At 44.0% G+C, this 20850-nt stretch overlaps 1 protein-coding gene across 1 annotated transcript in view; it reads left to right on the top strand.

Annotated features, from left to right (window-relative positions):
* The first annotated feature begins 877 nt into the window (after window positions 1–877).
* Window positions 878–20850, top strand: part of ZFAND1 (zinc finger AN1-type containing 1) — a 30364-nt gene continuing 10391 nt past the window's right edge. Inside the window, exons 1-5 of the mRNA XM_083187338.1 lie at window positions 878–1113; window positions 2769–2811; window positions 3656–3695; window positions 3995–4137; window positions 4217–4308. Coding sequence (XP_083043464.1) covers window positions 1059–1113; window positions 2769–2811; window positions 3656–3695; window positions 3995–4137; window positions 4217–4308 — 373 coding nt within the window. The 5' untranslated portion in view covers window positions 878–1058. The remainder of the gene's footprint in view (window positions 1114–2768; window positions 2812–3655; window positions 3696–3994; window positions 4138–4216; window positions 4309–20850) is intronic.

Here is a 20850-nt window from a genome sequence, read left to right as displayed (position 1 = left end):
TTAATTGTGCTGCAGATTATTTGGATGCATCACAGTGTATAAAAAAGGGGAAAAAAGAAGGGTATTCGGACTATGGAACTTTGGCTGCTGTGGTGAAGCTGTGTGACAAGAACTGTCACAGTGGCAAAGGTCACTGCGGGGAGCCAGTCTGGCGTTCCTGGAGTCTAGACCATTCCAGCTGTGCTGTCTCCATTCCCTCTACACAAATGCAGCAGCTGTGGGTGAGGATGAGCTGTGACATCTCTGTGCACCATTTGCAGTGTGTCATACATGGGGGGTCACAGACAATTCCACAGGTGGCTGCAGGAGTCCGATCCTGTGTTCCGGTGCCAAACCATTCAAATTTATTTACAATCCTTGCATAGCACCATGGTTTGTTCTTCCACCTATAATATGGAGCAAGAGTATCAAATATTTAGGAAAAATACAGATTATGTTCATCTCAAAATCTTGCTGTAGGACACAAACTCCATACCTTCTTCAATATGTATAATACAGTATATAATTTACAGAAATATCTTGTTTGGCATATTTATGCACATATTCTGTATAACAGCAATAAGGAACACCAGGTTTCTCTGCTCGATCCCTGAACACAGTTACTACAGTATTTCTATACTTGACTATGCAAATCTATCTACAGGGCTACAGAAATAAAGCCACAGGGTATAATGCAGTGTTGGTACTCAACTGATGCATTATTCAGCCAGACACTTGCAGCTGCTGTGGTTGCAGAAACTGATTGTCATTTCTCATCTTTTCCCTAACGCGCTGAGATGTGACCTGTCATTCTGCATCTAACCAGTAGAGGGAGCCGTGGTTATGTTTCAGGAAACTGAATTAGAGTTGTGTGGTGCTGATAGACCCATCCCAGGATCGCACTTTGATGGCGTCATTAGAGGAGGTCTGATGATGCACGGAATAAACAACGAACATTGCAGTCTGGGAGCACAGTATTACAGGCACACCACACAGATCGATGTCGCATCTTCTCATTAGTTATATTAGCAAGTAGTGAGTATAATAAAAGAATAGTTATAATAAGTGAAGGGATCGCTATGGCAGAGCTGGAGATTGGACAGCAGTGTGATGCTGAGCACTGCGGGCAGCTAGGTAATGCAATGTCAGATATCAGCCATTATAATCTAGTCAGTTTATGAACATTACTTTGTCTCTATTATTTTCTGATTGGGCTCAGCAGATGCTGCAGATGTATGATTGCTAGATATTTTTCCATCTGTTATTAATATATTTGGCATGTAAATAACCTGTGCTATGTGCACACACCAGTTAAGATTGATGATAATTGTATTTGTTAGCTTCTATAATTGGTTATGGCTAACCCAATCAGAAATGCTAAGCTGTCTGCAATGCATGTATAATACCATTAGAATAACGTTTATTGTGCTTAAGCATCCCAAACATTACATTCAGCCTTGCCAAAATGATACAGTGTAAAGTACAATACTACTGTATGAGGGACACAATGCTCTGTTCCTGGACTTCCCTCTTATAATGGACGGGATGCTCCAAACTAAAAACACAGTTTTCGGGGGGTTTACCGCATTTTCATTTGCAGCAAAGCCCCACCACGGGGCTTGGCTTCGGGGGGGTTACACCAGTTCCAGATGGCATAACCCCATGGAAGCCTATGGGCTTCCCTTCGTGTCCCACGCCCCCCCGCCGATCCGCATTGCCCCTCCTGCTGTGCTGCCTGGACCAGTGACCTCCTCCTCCCTGCACCGCTTCTGGGTGCAGGGAGGAAAAAGCGGAGCACTCACAGCCGGGTAAGGGTACAGGGAGGGAGGGGGGACCTGCAGCACATCGCCGACCATCGCTTTTGCGTTGATAATCGCATATGTTACTGCATATGCGATTATCAAATGCCGGCGATGTGCGGCCGGGGTTATTAGAGAATCCCGCCCATTGTATGACTGCCATAACCTGTGGTGGAACACCGTTCTTATCCGTGAACTAGTACAGCACAGGTGATGGTATGGGTTACAAGGGCAACCACTATTGGTCGACAGGCCATATGTCGAAACATTAAAAAGGTTAAAACAAGAAATAGGTTGTCATGAAAAAAGGTCAACATGAGTTTTTCACATATTTTTTGGTTGACATAAGTCGACATGGACACCATGTAAGTATACCATGTCCACTCACATGGCTTGCATCACTCACCCGCAGTTCTTTGGGCATGGTGCCTCACTGTGCTTGGTACACTATTATCTTATATGTTGCGTATGAAAGAATATATATATATATTTTTTTTTTTTTAAGGTGAAAAACTCATGTTTACCTATTGCTTGTGCATACCCTTTGACCATGTTGATCTAAGCTATGTAAACCTTTCCCATGTGTGACCCATTGACCGTCAACCTTAATTGTGTCGATCTGCTGACTGCATCCCCAGTGTAAGTGTGAAGTCCAGGAACAGAGCATTTTGTTCTCCTGGAATGGGTCATGTTGGGAGGTATGGAGTTACATTTTCCCCTGAGTGTTACATAAGTTTATTAATGTTAAAAAATGTCCATTAATACATCTGATAGTTGCCATATTGAGCCAGATGACACAGATTTTTTTGCCGTTTAGTGGCATGAACGTAGTAGTCATTATATTCAGATAGTATTGTTGTTGTCATTGTGCCAGGCAAGGTGGCATCATTCCTCAGTGACCTGGCTCCCCTACTTGTCTAGACTTTAGGGAAGACTGTGGTGGCACCATATTCTGATCTTCAAATCACCCCATTCTATTTTTCTTGGCAGATTTCCTCCCCTTTGTCTGTGACGGCTGCTCCAGAGTGTTCTGGTGAGTACTTACTGTATAGTAATAGTAATGGCTGCTGTGATGATGTTTATTATTTGGCCTTGGTAATGGTTATCACTAACATTATTCTGCAGCTAGATGGCAGCAATTACCCTTCATCTGTCTATGAGAGCTAAATAGCTGTCTGCTTGTTATGGATGCAGTGATAGCAGGGCTGCCAGTATAGATGAAACAGACAGGGTATCGGCCTCCCATCAGGTAGCAGCAGAGGTGTATCAGTGACTACTGGCTCCCAGAGCAAGCAAACGTTCTGTCCCCCCCCCCCCCCCCCCTCACTGTTCTGACCTGCACTCGGAGCAGGGTTATAGACCGTCCTTACTGTACTCCAAATAATATATGATGAAAGAAAGTGTGCAATCCTGTCATTTAGGTTTATGTGGCGATGACCACGGTCTTGCCTTTGTCTGTCTGCACTACTTCTGGTCCGTAGATTTACTTATAGGGGTCCGGATGGCTTCTGCGGAATAACTGTGGATGGCAGATTCTGATTGCAGTCTGTAGACTAGCACTGACTGTGTGGGAGTTCTGATGGATTGGGTTGACCAAAGGAAGTTCGACAAGCCTTAGGTGGACACCCTCAAAAGGTCAGCATGGGTCTAGGTCGACAGGGTCATTAAGTCGACATGGGGAAGTTCGATAGTCAAAGGGTCGACATGGGTTTTTCACATTGTATAACATGTAATTAAGACACAGGCGCAGTCGGCTGATAATCTCTCACTGGCATCAGCGCACCGTACTGTAAGCTGTAAATCAGGCCATAGAGCGGTAATGGAATTGGAGTCACTTGCAAGAAGAGTGTTGTATAATGTTATTGTTCTGTTTACAGCCTGACACACAGAAGCCGGGATGCCCATGGCTGTATCCAGGTAAGTGAGTAACCATGGGCACACATGGGGATATGTGACATCTGGACACACACACTTTCACACGTTTGCTTTTGTCAGCAAACAACTGCTCTATCAGTATGTTGTAGGAAACCAAAGCACTCAGAGGGAACACACACACACATACACACACACAATTGGAAACCTTTCCTAACAAATCTATAGGTTGTGTCAGTCCACAAAATATCTCCATTGTGTGTAGGTGAAGGGTAAATCCTTTAGAAACATTTCTCCAAATGAAAGGCTGGTGTCATTTTAATCCTGTGTTGTTGTGGTTGAAGGTTCCTACAAGTGGCGGCGGCGGCGGCGGTGGTGGTGGAGAATCGGAAGGGAGCACGCTGTATCCTTGTACGTATGTAAGCTGTAAGGGGAAGGAGTTGGTCCAGGTTTTATGCCCTTTCTGTGAGAACCATTTTTGCTTCAGGTATGTTCTGTATGATAAACGGTCTGCACCTCGCAGTGTATATTATGCTGGTGTTTGTGACACATACAACCTTTTACAGACATCGCCACCAGTCAGACCATGAATGTACAAAACTGGAGGCACCGAAACCTCGGATGGCCGCAACCCAACAGCTGGTGAAAGAAATTGTGGGTATGTCAGTGTTTTATCTTCATTTGATGTTCAATCATTTAAAAAACAAAGTGTTACAAAATGGGCGTCCCCTTGAAATATTAGCAATGTTATGTGGATAATGGTTATAACTATAACTATATTTTTATAACAGAAAAGTTTAATTATTGTCACTCTTGGTCTTGGTTTATCCCAGTTTGGCTGAGGCCATTATTTATTTAGAGTTTCTTATATAGCGCAGCAGATTCTGTTGCGCTTTACAATAGTAGACAGTGATAAAACAAGCTGGGTAACGACAGACAGACTTGGAGGTAGGAGGGCCCTGCTGCAAGCTTACAATCTATGGGGATATAGGGGGGACACACAAGGACAGGCACCAGTAATAGCATAGCAGTCCCACCAAGTTACAAGTCCAGAAGGGAAGCTATATAATACATAAGTGCCTCAGAGGATTATGTGTTTGGTACTTAAATAGGGTCAACGACAGTCGGGATTCTGACAGTCATTACCACGATGTCGGAATCCCGACTGCTCCCTCATGGGAGTCCACGACCCCCATAGAGGGAGAATAAAATAGGTGGCGAGCACAGCTAGCCACTGTGCCCGCAGCATGGCAAGCGCTGCAAGCCCGCAAGGGGATTCATTGCGCTCCCCCGCTGTGCAGTCGGGATTCCGACGTCGGGCTAATGACTGTCGGAATCCCGACTGTCGGTGTGTCATACCACACCCCTTAAATATGATAGGCTTGCCTGAAGAGGTGAGTTTTCAGGGAACACTTGAAGGTTTGGAGGCTAGTGGAGAGTCTAATGGCAGTTCCAGGATTGTCTTAGAGGTTGAAGAACCTAAAGGGGCTTATGGGGTAGCCTGGACGATGCAGCATTTGGCGAGATTCCTGTGAGGCTGCCCATATTTTAAAGTGACCATCATTTAACCCCTTCCTGACAGAGCCAGTTTTTGCGTTCCTGACAGAGCCCTTTTTTTTCAAATCTGACATGTCTCACTTAAGTGGGGATAACTTTTTTTTGCTTTTACTTATCCCAGTGATTTTGAGATTGTTTTTTCGTGACACATTGTACTTCAAATTAGTGGTAAATTTGGGTCGATACAGTCTGTGTTTTTTTGTGAAAAATACCAAAATGTCGTAAAAAAATGGAAAATTTAGCAATTTGCAAAATGTTAAATTTTCTGCTTGTGAGACAAATAATCATACCACTCAAAATAGTTAATAACTAACATAGACCATATGTCTACTTTATGTTGACATCATTATTTCAACTTCCTTTTAATTTTTTTGGACACTAGGAGGCTTACAATATGAATAGCAAATTCTCTAATTTTCAAGAAAATTTCAAACACTGATTTTTTTAGGGACCAGTTCAGTTCTGATGTGACTTTGAGGGACTTGTATGTGAGACACCCCCATAAATGATACCATTTCAAAAACTGCACCCCTCACAGTATTCAAAACAGCATTTTGGAAGTTTGTTAACCCTTTAGGTGTTTCACAGGAATTAAAACAAAGTGTAGGTGAAATTTCAAAATTTCATTTTTTTTGCAGATTTGCAATTTTAATACATTTTTCTAAGGAACACAGTACATTTTACTAGAGAAATGTGACTAAAAATTGATTCCCCCAATTCTTTTGTTTTCATAAATATCCTATATGTGGCCCTAGTGTGCACGTTGACCAAACCACAGGCTTCATAATAGAAGGAGCACCTACTTGATTTTGGAGCCTCCTTTTTATGAGATTATTTTTTAGGCACCATGTAGGTTTCTAGGCACCATAAGATGCTAAAAGTTAGGAACCCCCCACAAGTGACCCCATTTTGCAAACTACACCCCTCAGGGAATTCATCTAGGGGTATAGTGTACATTTCAAACCCCCAGGGGTTTCACCAATTTTGATACAACTGGGCAGTGAAAATGAAAAATTACATTTTTTTACACAAAAATGCAGTTCTGGCTCAAAATTTTTCATTTTCAGAAGGTATGAAGGAGAAAAAGCACCCCAAAATCTGTGCCCCAATTTCTCCCGAGTACGGCAATGCCTCACATGTGACCAAAAAATACCAGTTGGGTGCATGGCAGGACTCAGAAGGGAAGGAGTGATTTTTGGATTTTGCAGCACAGATTTTGGTGGAATGAATGGTGGGTGCTATGTTGCACCAATACAGTGGAACCCCCCCACAAGTCACCCCATTTTGCAAAGTACACCCCTCAGGGAATTCATCTAGGGGTATAGTGTACATTTCAAACCCCCAGGGGTTTCACCAATTTTGATACAAGTGGGCAGTGAAAATGAAAAATTACATTTTTTTACACAAGAATGCAGTTCTGGCTCAAAATTTTTCATTTTCAGAAGGTATGAAGGAGAAAAAGCACCCCAAAATATGTGCCCCAATTTCTCCCGAGTACGGCAATGCCTCACATGTGACCAAAAAATACCAGTTGGGTGCATGGCAGGACTCAGAAGGGAAGGAGTGATTTTTGGATTTTGCAGCTCAGATTCTGGTGGAATTTTGGTGGGTGCTATGTCGCATTAGCAAGACCCCCCAAGCACCAATACAGTGGAACCCCCCCACAAGTGACCCCATTTTGCAAACTACACCCCTCAGGGAATTCATCTAGGGGTATAGTGTACATTTCAAACCCCCAGGGGTTTCACCAATTTTGATACAACTGGGCAGTGAAAATGAAAAATTACATTTTTTTACACAAAAATGCAGTTCTGGCTCAAAATTTTTCATTTTCAGAAGGTATGAAGGAGAAAATGCACCCCAAAATCTGTGCCCCAATTTCTCCCGAGTACGGCAATGCCTCACATGTGACCAAAAAATACCAGTTGGGTGCATGGCAGGACTCAGAAGGGAAGGAGTGATTTTTGGATTTTGCAGCTCAGATTCTGGTGGAATTTTGGTGGGTGCTATGTCGCATTAGCAAGACCCCCCAAGCACCAATACAGTGGAACCCCCCCACAAGTGACCCCATTTTGCAAACTACACCCCTCAGGGAATTCATCTAGGGGTATAGTGTACATTTCAAACCCCCAGGGGTTTCACCAATTTTGATACAACTGGGCAGTGAAAATGAAAAATTACATTTTTTTACACAAAAATGCAGTTCTGGCTCAAATTTTTTCATTTTCAGAAGGAATGAAGGAGAAAAAGCACCCCAAAATGTGCCCCAATTTCTCCCGAGTACGGCAATGCCTCATGTGTGACCAAAAAGTGGCAGGACTCAGAAGGGAAGGAGTGATATTTGGATTTTGCAGCACAAATTCTGGTGGAATGATGGTGGGTGCTATGTCGCATTAGCAAGACCCCCAAAGCACCAATACAGTGGAACCCCCCCACAAGTGACCCCATTTTGCAAACTACACCCCTCAGGGAATTCATCTAGGGGTATAGTGTACATTTCAAACCCCCAGGGGTTTCACCAATTTTGATACAAGTGGGCAGTGAAAATGAAAAATTACATTTTTTTACACAAAAATGCAGTTCTGGCTCAAAATTTTTCATTTTCATAAGGTATGAAGGAGAAAAAGCACCCCAAAATCTGTGCCCCAATTTCTCCCGAGTATGGCAATGCCTCATATGTGCATGGCAGGACTGCATGGTGCATGGCAGGACTCAGAAGGGAAGGAGTGATTTTTGGATTTTGCAGCTCAGATTCTGGTGGAATGTTGGTGGGTGCTATGTGGCATTAGCAAGACCCCCGAAGCACGGTGAAATGATGAACCTAATAATCCATAGATGTGTGGTATATTTTAAAACACTCCTTTATACATAGGCCGGGTTTGTCGGGGCAAGTTTCACAGTGGAAAATAGTTTCCTTTCTTATTCCCTTTTTATAGCAAACTTTGCACCTTTTTTGTGTCCTGCCCTTTCTTGCAGTGGAGGGGATTTCGTTCGGAAAATGCTGCCCTGGTACAATACGGGGGCCAGTACTAGAAGTACTGGGGCCCTCTGCCTGCTGGTTCCCAAATACTAGGCCCTTTATGACTTCCTCTTGAAAGTGCATAAATGTCCCCCTCTGGCCGGTAGAACGGAATAGCACGTAAGCGTTATACAGTGCCATCTGGATGATATACACGGCCAGCTTCTTGTACCAGATTTTTGTTTTCCGCAGGGCACTGTACGGCTTCAGTACCTGATCTGAAAGATCCACTCCGCCCATGTACCTATTGTAATCCAGGATACAATTAGGTTTTGAGGTGTGGGTACTGGTACCTCGTACAGGGACGGAGGTGGTACTGTCTCCGTGAATTGTTGTCAGTATAAGGACATCCCTCTTGTCCTTATATTTGACCAACAACATATTTTCGGTGCATATTCCCCTGCTTTCACCCCTTCTCATTACTTGGGCAATGTGCGTTTTTGGGAGGCCTCTTTGGTTCTTGCGCACAGTACCGCAAGCTGCTGTACCTCTTGAACCAAGGGCCTTAAACAGGGGGATGCTAGTGTAAAAGTTATCCACATAGAGGTGATAACCTTTATCCAGGAAGGGGTGCACTAAATCCCAGACAATTTTTCCACTAACACCTACGAGGGAGGGGGGGCATTCTGGCGGTTCAATTCTTGAATCCTTCCCTTCATATACCCTAAACCTGTGAGTGTACCCTGAGGTGCTTTCACACAGCTTATACATTTTTATGCCATACCTTGCCCTCTTACTGGGAAGGTACTGGCGGAATTTAACCCTTCCTTTAAAATGTATAAGGGACTCGTCTATGCAAATGAATTTATCTGGGATGTACATCTCTTCAAATTTGGCACTGAAATGATCAATGACCGGCCTGACTTTGAATAGCCGGTCAAAGGTGGGATCATCTCTGGGTGGGCACTGTGCATTATCGTTGTAATGCAAAAATTTAAGGATCGTCTCAAATCGAGCCCGGGGCATGGCCATACGGTAAAATGGGGTGCTGTACAGAACATCTGTACTCCAATATTGCCTAATTTCTGGCTTTTTTACTATGCCCATATGAAACACCAGACCCCAAAACGTCATCATCTCTACTGCATCTACAGGGGTCCACCTAGCATATGATGACGTGGGGTTTTGAGCAATAAACTGCTGGGCATATAAATTAGTTTGGTCCACCATTAAATTTATAAAATCATCAGAGAAAAATAATTTGAAAAAGTCAATTTCTCTGAGACCTGTGGAATCAAATTGGATTCCTGGCATGGCCAAAAACTCAGGAACCTGGGGCTCAAAATTGTCTGGTGGTGGGGTCCATACGAGATCAATTATTGGGGGGGGGGGTCTCAGCTGCTCTACGGGGGCGTCTTTGAGGGGGTCCCTCATCACCAGAGGAGGAAGAGGAGCTTAAGGCGAATCCTTCAAATTCCCTGCTTGCATCACTGGCTGTGTCAGAGTCAGAAGCAAGCATGGCATATGCCTCCTCTGCTGAATACATTCTTCTGGATGACTGGGATGACATTTGGGATGACATTTGGGATGCCATTTTTATTTTTGTGTTACTGGTAGTGAAATGTTTCAACACGTGTATAGTGCAGGGGGGGGGGTACAAACTTTATTTCAACCAGGGGGGTATGTAGTGTGTAGTGTGTATGTAGTGCAGAAAAAAAAAATACTTTATACAAAAAAAAAAAAATGAAGGGGTTAAAAAAAAAAAAATTGAAGGGGTTAAAAAAAAAAAAAAAAAGGTCCTGCGCCAAAAATTGAGCACAGATGTTGGTCAGTAACGTCCGTCACTGAACAGCGCTCAAAGGCAACAGGAATTTGATCAAAAAAAAAAAAAATAGATCAACCCTGTGCCGAAAAAGATGATCAGTGATGTACGTCACTGATCAGCGCACAGCGGCCACAGGACACCCCCAAAATCACAGTGTGTGTAAAAAATAAATAAAAAAAAGACCCCACAGCACACACACAAAAAAAAAAGGTGATCAGTGATGCGACACTGATTACCAGTGAGGGGCAGCAGGTGCACAACCTTTGGTGCAACTGACAGTGCAACTGGCAGGTATATATATATAAAAAAAAAACCTCTGCACCCCTAAAAAGTTGCTGATCACCTCAGATATAGTGATCAGCACAAAAGGCGGGGGCAGCAGACACAAAATTTAGCACTCTCTATCACTCTCTGTCACTATCTCTCTCTATCTCTCACTATCTATCACTCTATGACACTGCAGCAGCAGCACTGACAGTTATATATATGAAAAATAACCCCTGCACCCCCAAAAAGTTGCTGGGGGTGCACAAAAGGGGGGCAGCAGACACAAAATATAGCAGTCTCTATCACTCTCTGTCACTATCTCTCTCTATCTCTCTATCTCTCACTATCTATCACTCTATGACACTGCAGCAGCAGCACTGACAGGTATATATATATATATATAAAAAATACCCTGCGCCCCCAAAAAGTTGCTGATCAGTTAATTTATACTGATCAGCACAAAAGGGGGGGCAGCAGTCAGTTATATAAAAAATATATAGCACGATCTGTCACTATCTCTCTATCTCTCTCTATCTCTCTCTCTCTATCTCTCTATCTATAACTCTATTACACTGCAGCAGCACAAAATATAGCACTCTCTGTCACTAGGCCTCTCTATCTCTCTCTCTCTATCTCTCTCTCTCTCTAACTCGATGACACTGCAGCAGCACAACACAGCACAACACCGCACAGGATGTCACAAGATGAAGCAAGATCCCAAGCAGTGATCAGGTAAGTATTGAGCAAGGTTCTGGTCAGTAAATGGCGACAGCTGGGCACGGTGACCGCACTGCACGCTATTCCAGACCGGAATGGCGTCTGCAGTGTAGTCCCCGTTAGTTTAAACCCCCCTCCATGGCTGTGATTGGTCCGTCGGTCCGACGGACCAATCACGGCCTTTGGGGGCAGGTGGGGTGAGGTGGGGTGACACCAGTGTCACCCTTACACCCCGCTTTGATTGGTGCTGTACTTTACAGCACCAATCACCTCCGATCCCGTGTCACCGGCGAACGTTATTCGCCGGTGACACAGAAAACGCTGTGAATGGCTGTTCACACTGAACAGCCAATCACAGCGATCGTCGACGGGGGGGCTGCATCGCAGCCCCCCCTGGGCATGCAGGGACATGTCTGCTGTCAGGGACAGCAGACATCGTCCCTCTGTCACTGCGTCTCTAGACGCAGTGACAGTTAGAAGTCATGACGTATATATACGTCATGTGTCGGGAAGTACTTCCCGGCCATGACGTATATATACGTCAAATGTCGGGAAGGGGTTAAATGGTATTACCAGGTTAGTGGTCCCTTTAATGTGATTGCCACTTTATAAATCTGAGCATACATACCAGAATCTCACCAGAGCCTGCATTTCTGCAAGCTATTGCATCAGCCCCAAAGTTTTTTTGTCATTTATTTAACTATACCGTTTAGAGCCTGAACAGTGTTAAGGTACTCTATGTCCCGTTCCCCTTTACAACAATTTCAAGATTGAAGTCCTGTATGTTCAGCAGGCAGGCACTTTGCATGATTCCGTGTTGCTATGATCAGCAGGCAATGTACTATTTCTGCAGGAATAGATTATGCAATGCAGGAGGGCTTGTCATTTTGCATTACAGGTGCAGTGTTGTGGACACTTGAATCAGGCCTTGCTGCATCCCTATAAAAAAAAACAACAACTATTCCAGCTATGAGAGTAAATATCAGATATACGCCGACCCGTCAGAATGAAATCCCGCCCCATGAAAGACTGCGACTTGCTTAGCACGGCTATAAATTAGCTCTATCGGCGATTAGCTGCAAATCCATTCGCAAACCGCTCGCCAGTGAATGATTTTTCCAGTGTGTGCAGTCTGTGCGTAGCCAAGGTCTCGGCGGTTGTGATAGAAACAGTCTGAATGGGACCAGAGCTGGCGTCACACACCTTCCTGTAAAACACCTGGGCACATCTGCGTTTTCCCTGATACTCCCAGAAAATGGAGGGTTACCACCCCAAAATGCCGGCTTCCTGTCAATAAACTTGCACTTTAAAAAAAAAGAAAAGAAACTGCATTTTATCGCGGGATGGCCTCACGCATGCACTACGAGCCGTACACATGCGTCTATCGATAATCGCCCGGCCTGCAGTCTGAATAGCCCCTAAGCCACCAACAACACCGACCTGTCTTCTATTGGTTTTATACACTTCTATACAAAGGCAGAAATGTGGCCACGTCCTACAGTACACTGGGGCAGATGTATTAAGCCTGGAGAAGAGATAAAGTGGAAGGAGATAAAGCACCAGCCCATCAGCTGTATTTGAAATATGACAGTTGGGAGTTGATTGGCTGCTGCGTTATCTCCTTCCACTTTATCTCTTCACCACACTTAATACATCTGCCCCATTATTTGTTCATTCATACACATTTTTTTTTTTTTTTACTTATATTCTTTATTTGATTTTGCATATAAAAAAGACAAATACAGTTACAGTATATATCGGACATACATTTACAACATGTTACAAATACACTCACAGACGAACAAAAAAAAAAAAAAGAAAAAAAACCTTTGTGGACAGTGAGGCACCCCACCATGTTATATTGATACTGCATTTGTTATGCCATTTCTGTGGGCACCCGGGCACTTAAACAAGAAAAAGGTATAATCGAGCACATAAACATAGGTATACAACCTTCGCGGTAGTTTTACCACCCTATACGTCACATTTATTGATGTTAATACTGTCAGATCTAATTTGATTTGCAACTGGGTTCCTTCGCCCATGTGGTCTTATCATATTTAATTAAAGAAAAGAAAAAAAAACAGACAGATTTGCTTAGACATACATATATACATACAACATGTGCCTATACGGTGTTTACAGTGAAGTTTCCCGAACTCTATTACTGTGCTATAACACTTTACAAATACAACAATGCCTACCAGTGTTTATCCTACTGCATTAATTATGCTGTTATTTTATACTGTTAGACATATTTATTAAACATATTAATTAAGATTAAATTCTTCAGTCATGTGACCTGACGCGTGCCATCTGTGCCATATCTTAGTGTAATTACTTAAACCAGGGGTTCCCAATCTTTTTTGAATCACGGCACCCTAGAGTATCAGATTTTTTTCACGGCACCCCTAGACCAAATTAACATAATTAGATTGGGTTTATATATGCGATTCTTAGGGTCAGTTATGTGGTATAGGGCAGGATTTGCTTCTGTTTGTACACATTTTATGATTGGCAGCCACCAGCACTGGTTTTGCTCATAAATAATTAACCATTAATAATTTGAGTTGGTCCTGGACCACCAACCAAGGGCACCCCTGCATGTATCCTGAGGCACCCCTGGGAGCCACGGCACACAATTTGGGAACCACTGACTTAAACGGTTCCTACCCAAATATATATATCTTTCGTGAGTAGCTGTAATATTGACCAGAGATATCCACGCCGCAATATCAGGGCCTTCCTTAGAGAGCCATGTCCGCGCTATTGATAGCTTTGCCAGTGCACATAGGTTAAATACATAAGTTTTATCGTGACTACTAATAGTGTTACTCATACAAGTGTTTAACACACAACATTTACAATCTAACACAGAGTCAGGAATGTCTGTACTTATCAAAATTTGTTTCACCTTGGCCCAAAATGCCCTGAGTACCTCACATTCCCAGGTTAGATGCCAGAATGTACCTGGCGCACATTTACATTTGGGACACTGTGGTGAAGTACAACTCCCCATTCTCACCAGCCTTGGGGTGGACATATAGGATCTGTGGAAAAAGTATAACTGCACCTGCTGCACCCTTATTAAGTTAGTTGCGGCATGGACTGAGGTCATAGCCATATCCCATTCCACAGCAGTCAGGACCTACATCAAGCGACCACTTTTAATTAAGCTTAGACAACCCCTCTTCAAACTTGGCTCCCAGCAACAGGTTATACAGCCTTGAGACCCCCTTTCTCTTGCCGCCCACTTGCAGAGCTTTCTTTATAGGTGAAATCGAGAAGCACAACACCATGTTCTTAAATTGAATTTCAAGTGTACTTCTTAATTGCAGGAATCTAAAAAAAAAATGTCTAGGGAGATTGAATTCTGTTGCTAGCTGCGAAAATGTTTTCAACCCACCCATTATATACAGCTGACTGATAGACTTCACCCCATAATGCCCCCATATCTTATCTGGCTGAAGTACCTTAAGTTCTTTCAAAAGTTTGTAATCCGGTATGGGATGATCGACCTCTATATAAGAAAATTGCTTGCCTTACTAGTGGTGGATCTTTTGGAATATACTACCTGTCAACAGGCGCTGTAATGGAGTGAAATTAGTATTCCCTTGGGCCACCAGTGACCTAACTATTCCACTGTCCATTTCATCCAACACCCAGTCCTGCAGCTTTAGCTGCCCAGCCAAATAATAAAGTCTAAAGTTGGGGAGAGCGATACCCCCTTGTCCCTTTCTTCTCATCAATGTATTGATTTGAATCTTTGCCCGCTTGTTGTTCCATATAAATGTGGACATTAGGCTATTAATCTTTGAAAAGAGGGATACTGGCAAATATATTGGCGACTGCTGCAACACATACAATCATTTTTATTAAATTAACGCGACCTGTAATGGTAAGCGGCAGACGGCTCCATGATTTAAATTTTGACATCATATAGGCTACCAATGGTTGTATGTTTAACTGAATAAATTCAAGTGGGTCCCTAGTTATCCAGATCCCTAGATACCTGAATCAGGAGATGCTGCTACTGGCGACTTTAGGGCGAGGATGCTAGACTTCTTTATATTGACATCGAATCCAGAAAAACTTCCATGTAATTTGATCATTTGCAAAACAATAGGGGCAGACCTGCCATACTCGGCCAAAAAAATCAATAAATCATCCGCATATAGGGCAACAGTATCGTACAGCTGCCCCACGCGAAAACCGACTACCTCTGGATGATTCCTTAGGGCACACGCCAGTGGCTCGATGGCCAATGAAAACAGACTTGGTGACAGTGGACATCCCTGCCTTGTACCCCTAAATAGGGGAAAGGCATCAGATGTCCAGCCATTAACAGATATCCGTGCTGTCGGATTTGCGTAGAGCAGCTGTACCCACTTGATATACCTAGGGCCAAAACCAAATGCTCTCATTGCCTCCCACAGATAGGCCCATTCTACTGCATCAAAGGCCTTATTCGAAGTCTAGCGACATTATTGCAGCATTGCCTACTTTTGTTTTGAGACACTTGTAGATGGATCCTTATCCTGTTTTAACAGAAGGATGATCTTGGCCTCCATCATAGAGGGGGGACACCTACCGGTCTCAAAGCATGATAAAAACAGCTCAAGCAGCACGGGGGCAAAATATTCTGCATACATCTTATATAAATCAATAGGGATGCCATCTAAACCGGGAGCCTTACCCCCTGGTAGATTTTTAATGGCGCAAAAGATTTCTTCTAACATTATAGGGGCTTCTAAATCACTACTATCCTCCACCGGAAGTGAGGGCAGCTTTATCGCACCCATGAATTCCTGAATTTGATACTGATCGTAAAATAACCTGGATTCATAGAGTCTAGAAAAGTATTCCCTAAATGTTAACCCTATATCTGCCACATCAGTTAACAATTCCCCATCTTTATTCATAATTTTTGATATAGTGTCTGTGGGTTTTTCTGCTTGAGCCAAAAAGGCTAGGTATCTACCTGGCCTGTCAGAATTGTCATAGAAGTGTTTTGATCCCTGCTTCATGCATTTAATATTTGTTGTCCTAATATAATCCAGCCATTTCTCTCTAGCTTTCTCCCATGCTACTTTGGCCTCAGTTGTTTTTTCCACCAAATATGTGGCTTCACAATCATTAGATTTATTTTCTAGATCCAAGATTTTCTGTCTGCTGACCCTTTTGATTTCCCCAATCTTTTTCTTAAGAGTACCTCTCAAGAAGGCCTTAAATGCATCCCAGGTTGTGGCCCCGGAGGCAGATCCTTTATTAATTTCCCAGAATTCGCTCCACTGCTCTATTAATATATCTCCTGGTCCCAAGTTGGCTAACCATGAAGCATTAAATTTCCAAAACATACAACCCTTTGCAGTAGTCTCCTTGAGCTCCAATACCACTGGGGAATGATCTGAGATCCCCCTAGTTTTGTAGGCCACATCTGTAACTTGCAGCAAAAGAGCATTAGATATTAACATCAGATCGATTCTAGAAAATGCCACGTACGATGCAGAGAAACAGGAGTATTGAATAAGATCTGGATCTGGATTTCTCTCCCGCCATGGGTCTACCCATCCCATATCGCCCACAAATCGACCAAACCCCTGATTACACCTAGTTCTTTTATCCACACTATTCTGGCCTTTATGCCATCTGTCTAACCGATGGTCTATTACGTTGTTGAAATCGCCAGTACATATGACAGGGGTATCAGGTGATTGTGATACAAAGCTGCTTTTACCAAAATGTCAAATGAAAACGGAGGGGGGATGTAAATAGTGAGTAAGCAAATACGTAATGCGTTAATGATACAGTCCAAAAAAATAAAGCGACCCCTGGGTCTATCTTGACCCTACTACACTCAAAGGTGACTGTCTTACTGATTAGAACTGACACCCCCCGTGCTCATGATGTAAAGGGAGCATGGTATACATGGCCTACCCAAGCTTTTTTAAGAGCTTGTAGCTTAGGCCCGATAAGGTGGGTTTCCATCAAACACACTATATCCCCCCCGTATTGCCTGAGCTGACGCATAACAAGCGAGCGCTTTATCTTATCATTCATACCCCTAACGTTCCAAGACAAGATACGAACCATTTATAGATGAAAAAAGATTTTTTTTTTCTGTATACCATACTCCCGATGCTACCCACACCAGGCACTATAACTACATTTAGGTGCCCCACTGTCCAACACATAAAATCACAAAAAAAAAAAAAAAAACACGCAACCAAAAAAAACACAGATATATACTGTACTACCTACAATACATGAATTACATACAGTACGTAGACCCCCCTCCCTCCTCCCTGTATACCATCCCTCCCTAGGCATACCTATGGTTCCCAAAAAAAAAAGAGAAAAAGAAGAGGGGAAAGAAGATAGAGAAGAAACAAAAAACTTATCTAACTCTTTTGGAGGCTCAAAACCCCAAGACCATGTTACACTAAAGTGGCAGTTATCAGTCCCCCTGGCGTACAAAAAAAAAAAACATATTTAGACATGTATTACTGAGTTTCAAGGAGCTAGCTGGCGTTTATCTGGAGCCCTTTTGTCCAGCCATTCTCCAGCTTCTCTAGGTGTATAAAAAAATACTGATTCACCATCAACAATAACTTTCAGCTTTGCAGGGAACAACATATGATACTTCAGGTCAAGGTCCCTCAGACGCTTCTTAACTTCAGAAAATTTAACCCTGCTTTTTTGGACCTCCAAAGAGAAGACTGGGAAGACAGACAGTTTGGACCCTTTGCACTCCAATGGACCTTTTGCACGGGATAATCTCAGAATTATATCACAATCTTGAAAATTGAGCATCTTAAAGATCAGGGTAAGGGGTGGGGCCCCGGGTGGATTAAGTTTTGCTGGAACTCTGTGGGCCCTTTCAACTACAAACTGTCCCGAAAAGGCAGAGGGAGTATAGTTATCAAGCAGCAATTGGGTACTTCTTTACTTTCACGGCGCCAGCATGGCGCCGCGCGTCAGGGTCCCCTTGCGGGGCTCGCTTCGCTCGCCCACGCTGCGGGCTCGGTGGCTCGCTACGCTCGCCACGCTAATTAAAATCAACTCCATGCCAACATGGATAGTGGAGGTATGAACTATCCATGTTGGCATGGCGTTAACTTAGTTTATTTTACTTAATTAGTGGCGAGCGTAACCCGGAAGTACGCGCGGCGCCATGCTGGCGCCGTGAAAGTAAAGAAGTACCAGCAATTGTTCCACAAATTTTGATGTATCACCCCCTTCCATCCTCTCAGGGAGCCCCACCAACCTTACATTGTTCCGGCGTAATCTGCCTTCAACATCGGATAGTTTGACCTTAATGTCTTGAACCTGACCCGCCATATCTTCCATTGAGCGAATCATATTGTTATTAGAGTCCTCTAACCTAGAGACGCGACTTTCGGCCTCCTTTATCCTGTCTTTAACAGCCTTAACGTCTGTTTTAATCTGACCTATATCCGCCTGAAGGTCATTTATCTTTTCCAACAGCCGTGTTTCGCTATTGCTGATGGCATCCAATATTTGCTGCAGGGTAGTGTCTGGGATGGCAGCAGGGTTGGACCCTTTTGCTGGGGTAGTTTGAGGGGTGGTGAGTGTGGTTTGGGAAGTATTACCAGCTTGAGATCTGGCATATTTTTCCAGGCGTGTTGCCGCCGACGTTGTGCCGGTCTTGCCCATGTTGCACTGTATATATATTACGTGCACTGGTCTTGTACACTATGTATGTTGAACAATGGAAAAGGGTATGCTCAGTACCGGCAGTACACGACTTATTGATGAAATTAATGTCCAGCTCACACTACTGCACTGTATTCCCTGGTCCAGCCCAAGGGACTTTATGGCACCCACCCCAAGTCTGCACCTGGTCACTGCACGTATACTGTGCTATATAGAGGATGCCCTCAGTAAGCAGCCATCCAGGTCACAATCGACAACAGTACATACCCCCGCTGCACATCCAGATTGCTTGGTCACGTGTACCGACACTCCACTGGTACCACAGCCACCGGTCTTCACTTCACACGCCGCTATTCAGGCACTTCCACCCGGCCGGGTCCTTCACACACCACTGGTGCTGCTGCAATAAGCCCGCTGGCTGCAGCTTACGCCTGCTCCAGGAGGTCCTCACACCACTTCACGCCAGGCACCGCTTCCCTGCGCTTGCTGACTGTCATACAGAGCCACGCCGGGAGGTCCTCTCACTACCTCACGCCGGGCTCCGCTTCCGTGCGCCCGCTGCCTGCCGGGTACGGCCACGCCGGGAGGTCCTCACACTACCTCACGCTGGGAGCCTCGGCTTCAGTACGTGCACCACTGCTGTGCGACCTCGCCGGGAAGATGGAGGATGGCGCCTGTACGCTGCTGCACGCCCTCTGCGTACTCTCAATCCCGGGCTTCAGCTGCAATCTGCGGGAGGATTTTACCGGGCCAGCCTGCTCCTACATGGAGGACGCCGGAGGAGCTGCTGCCACACACACCTCACGTCCGCCCTGCTGTGGCCCCGCCCTCCATACACATTTGTTTAGAGTATTACAGAATACATAAACAAATGAGCAAAACAAGAAAACATTGACTTGCCGTACAATACAATGTAGGACATGTACATGGTATATAACGTTGTTACATCAGGAGACAGGACACTGTTACACTTCCCTAGTTATTAGGGAAGTAGTAACAGAAGGTTAGGTGCTGTTGTATGGAGTATAAAGTAGAAAGTCTAAGGTGGGTATTCAATCTTGGCCGAGTTTTTCACCAGGGGAAATAACAGCAAAGATTCACCTATTAGTATTCAATCATGGGCATATTTAGCCATTTTTGAGTACATTTTCATCCATTCCATTTCACTTTTTTGGTGGGCGATTTGCCATGGGCAAAAACAGCCGCGAATTCGACAAAACCACGTGAATTTGCAATTTTGCTGATTTACACTTTTTTTTGCTGATGCTAGATTTTTCACCCAGAGGAAAAATCGGCACGGAGATTGAATAGGGTGATTCGAATTTGCCCCCAAAAATAGGCCCTCTTCCCTCATGTGCTTTTTCCCCTGATAAAGCTTCATAAAAATGAAAGATATGATGTTTCAAAAAGCAACTAATCAGACTCTGTCAATTATTTTGTAGGATGCAATAAGGAAATTATAGGCAGAATCTTAATTGGTTGCTATGGGCAACATCACCTCTTTCATTTTTAAGAAACTTTATTAAAGAGGGGAAGAGGAAGAGGGCCCTGGGTGTGGCGAGCGCACGCGTAATACATGTAAAGTAATACGCGTCCCCTCGCGGGGCTCGCTGCGCTCGCCACACTATATAAAATCAACTCCACGCCGACGTGGATAGTGGTGGTATGAAAAGGTCGGAGGACGTGTACTGCCGCACCTCGCGGGCTCGCTGCGCTTGCCACGCTTCGGGTTCACGTTCATAGTGGGGGTGCATTTAACATTGTAAGCCCCCATTAGGGTACTTATACAATTAAACATCGTATAGGGGGTTTATACAATTTTAAATGGCATCGCAGTGCATCGGGTGTATGGCATGCGATGCGATTATATGTTGTGCGACCAAATATCGTGGGCACTGTACTGTATTTTTTTATATATTTATAAAAATTTTTGTGTATTTTTGTTAAGGAGCGATTTTAGGGCCTAATTGAGACTTGATTGCAAAGCAAATTTTTTTCAAATGGACAAAACCATGTTGCACTGCAGGTGGGGCAGATGTAACCAGTGCAGAGAGAGTTAGATTTAGGTGGGGTGTGTTCAAACTGAAATCTAAATTGCAGTGTAAAGCCCTGTACACACGGGCCATATATCGCTCACGCTGAGCGTCATATCGCTTGGTGTCCTGTTTGCATCAGCGACCATAGATGGTCGCTGATGA

The sequence above is a fragment of the Crinia signifera genome, chromosome 5 (assembly GCF_055691185.1).
Source record: "Crinia signifera chromosome 5, ASM5569118v1, whole genome shotgun sequence".
Taxonomy (NCBI): domain Eukaryota; kingdom Metazoa; phylum Chordata; class Amphibia; order Anura; family Myobatrachidae; genus Crinia; species Crinia signifera.
This window is presented reverse-complemented; position numbering and strand designations above follow the sequence as displayed.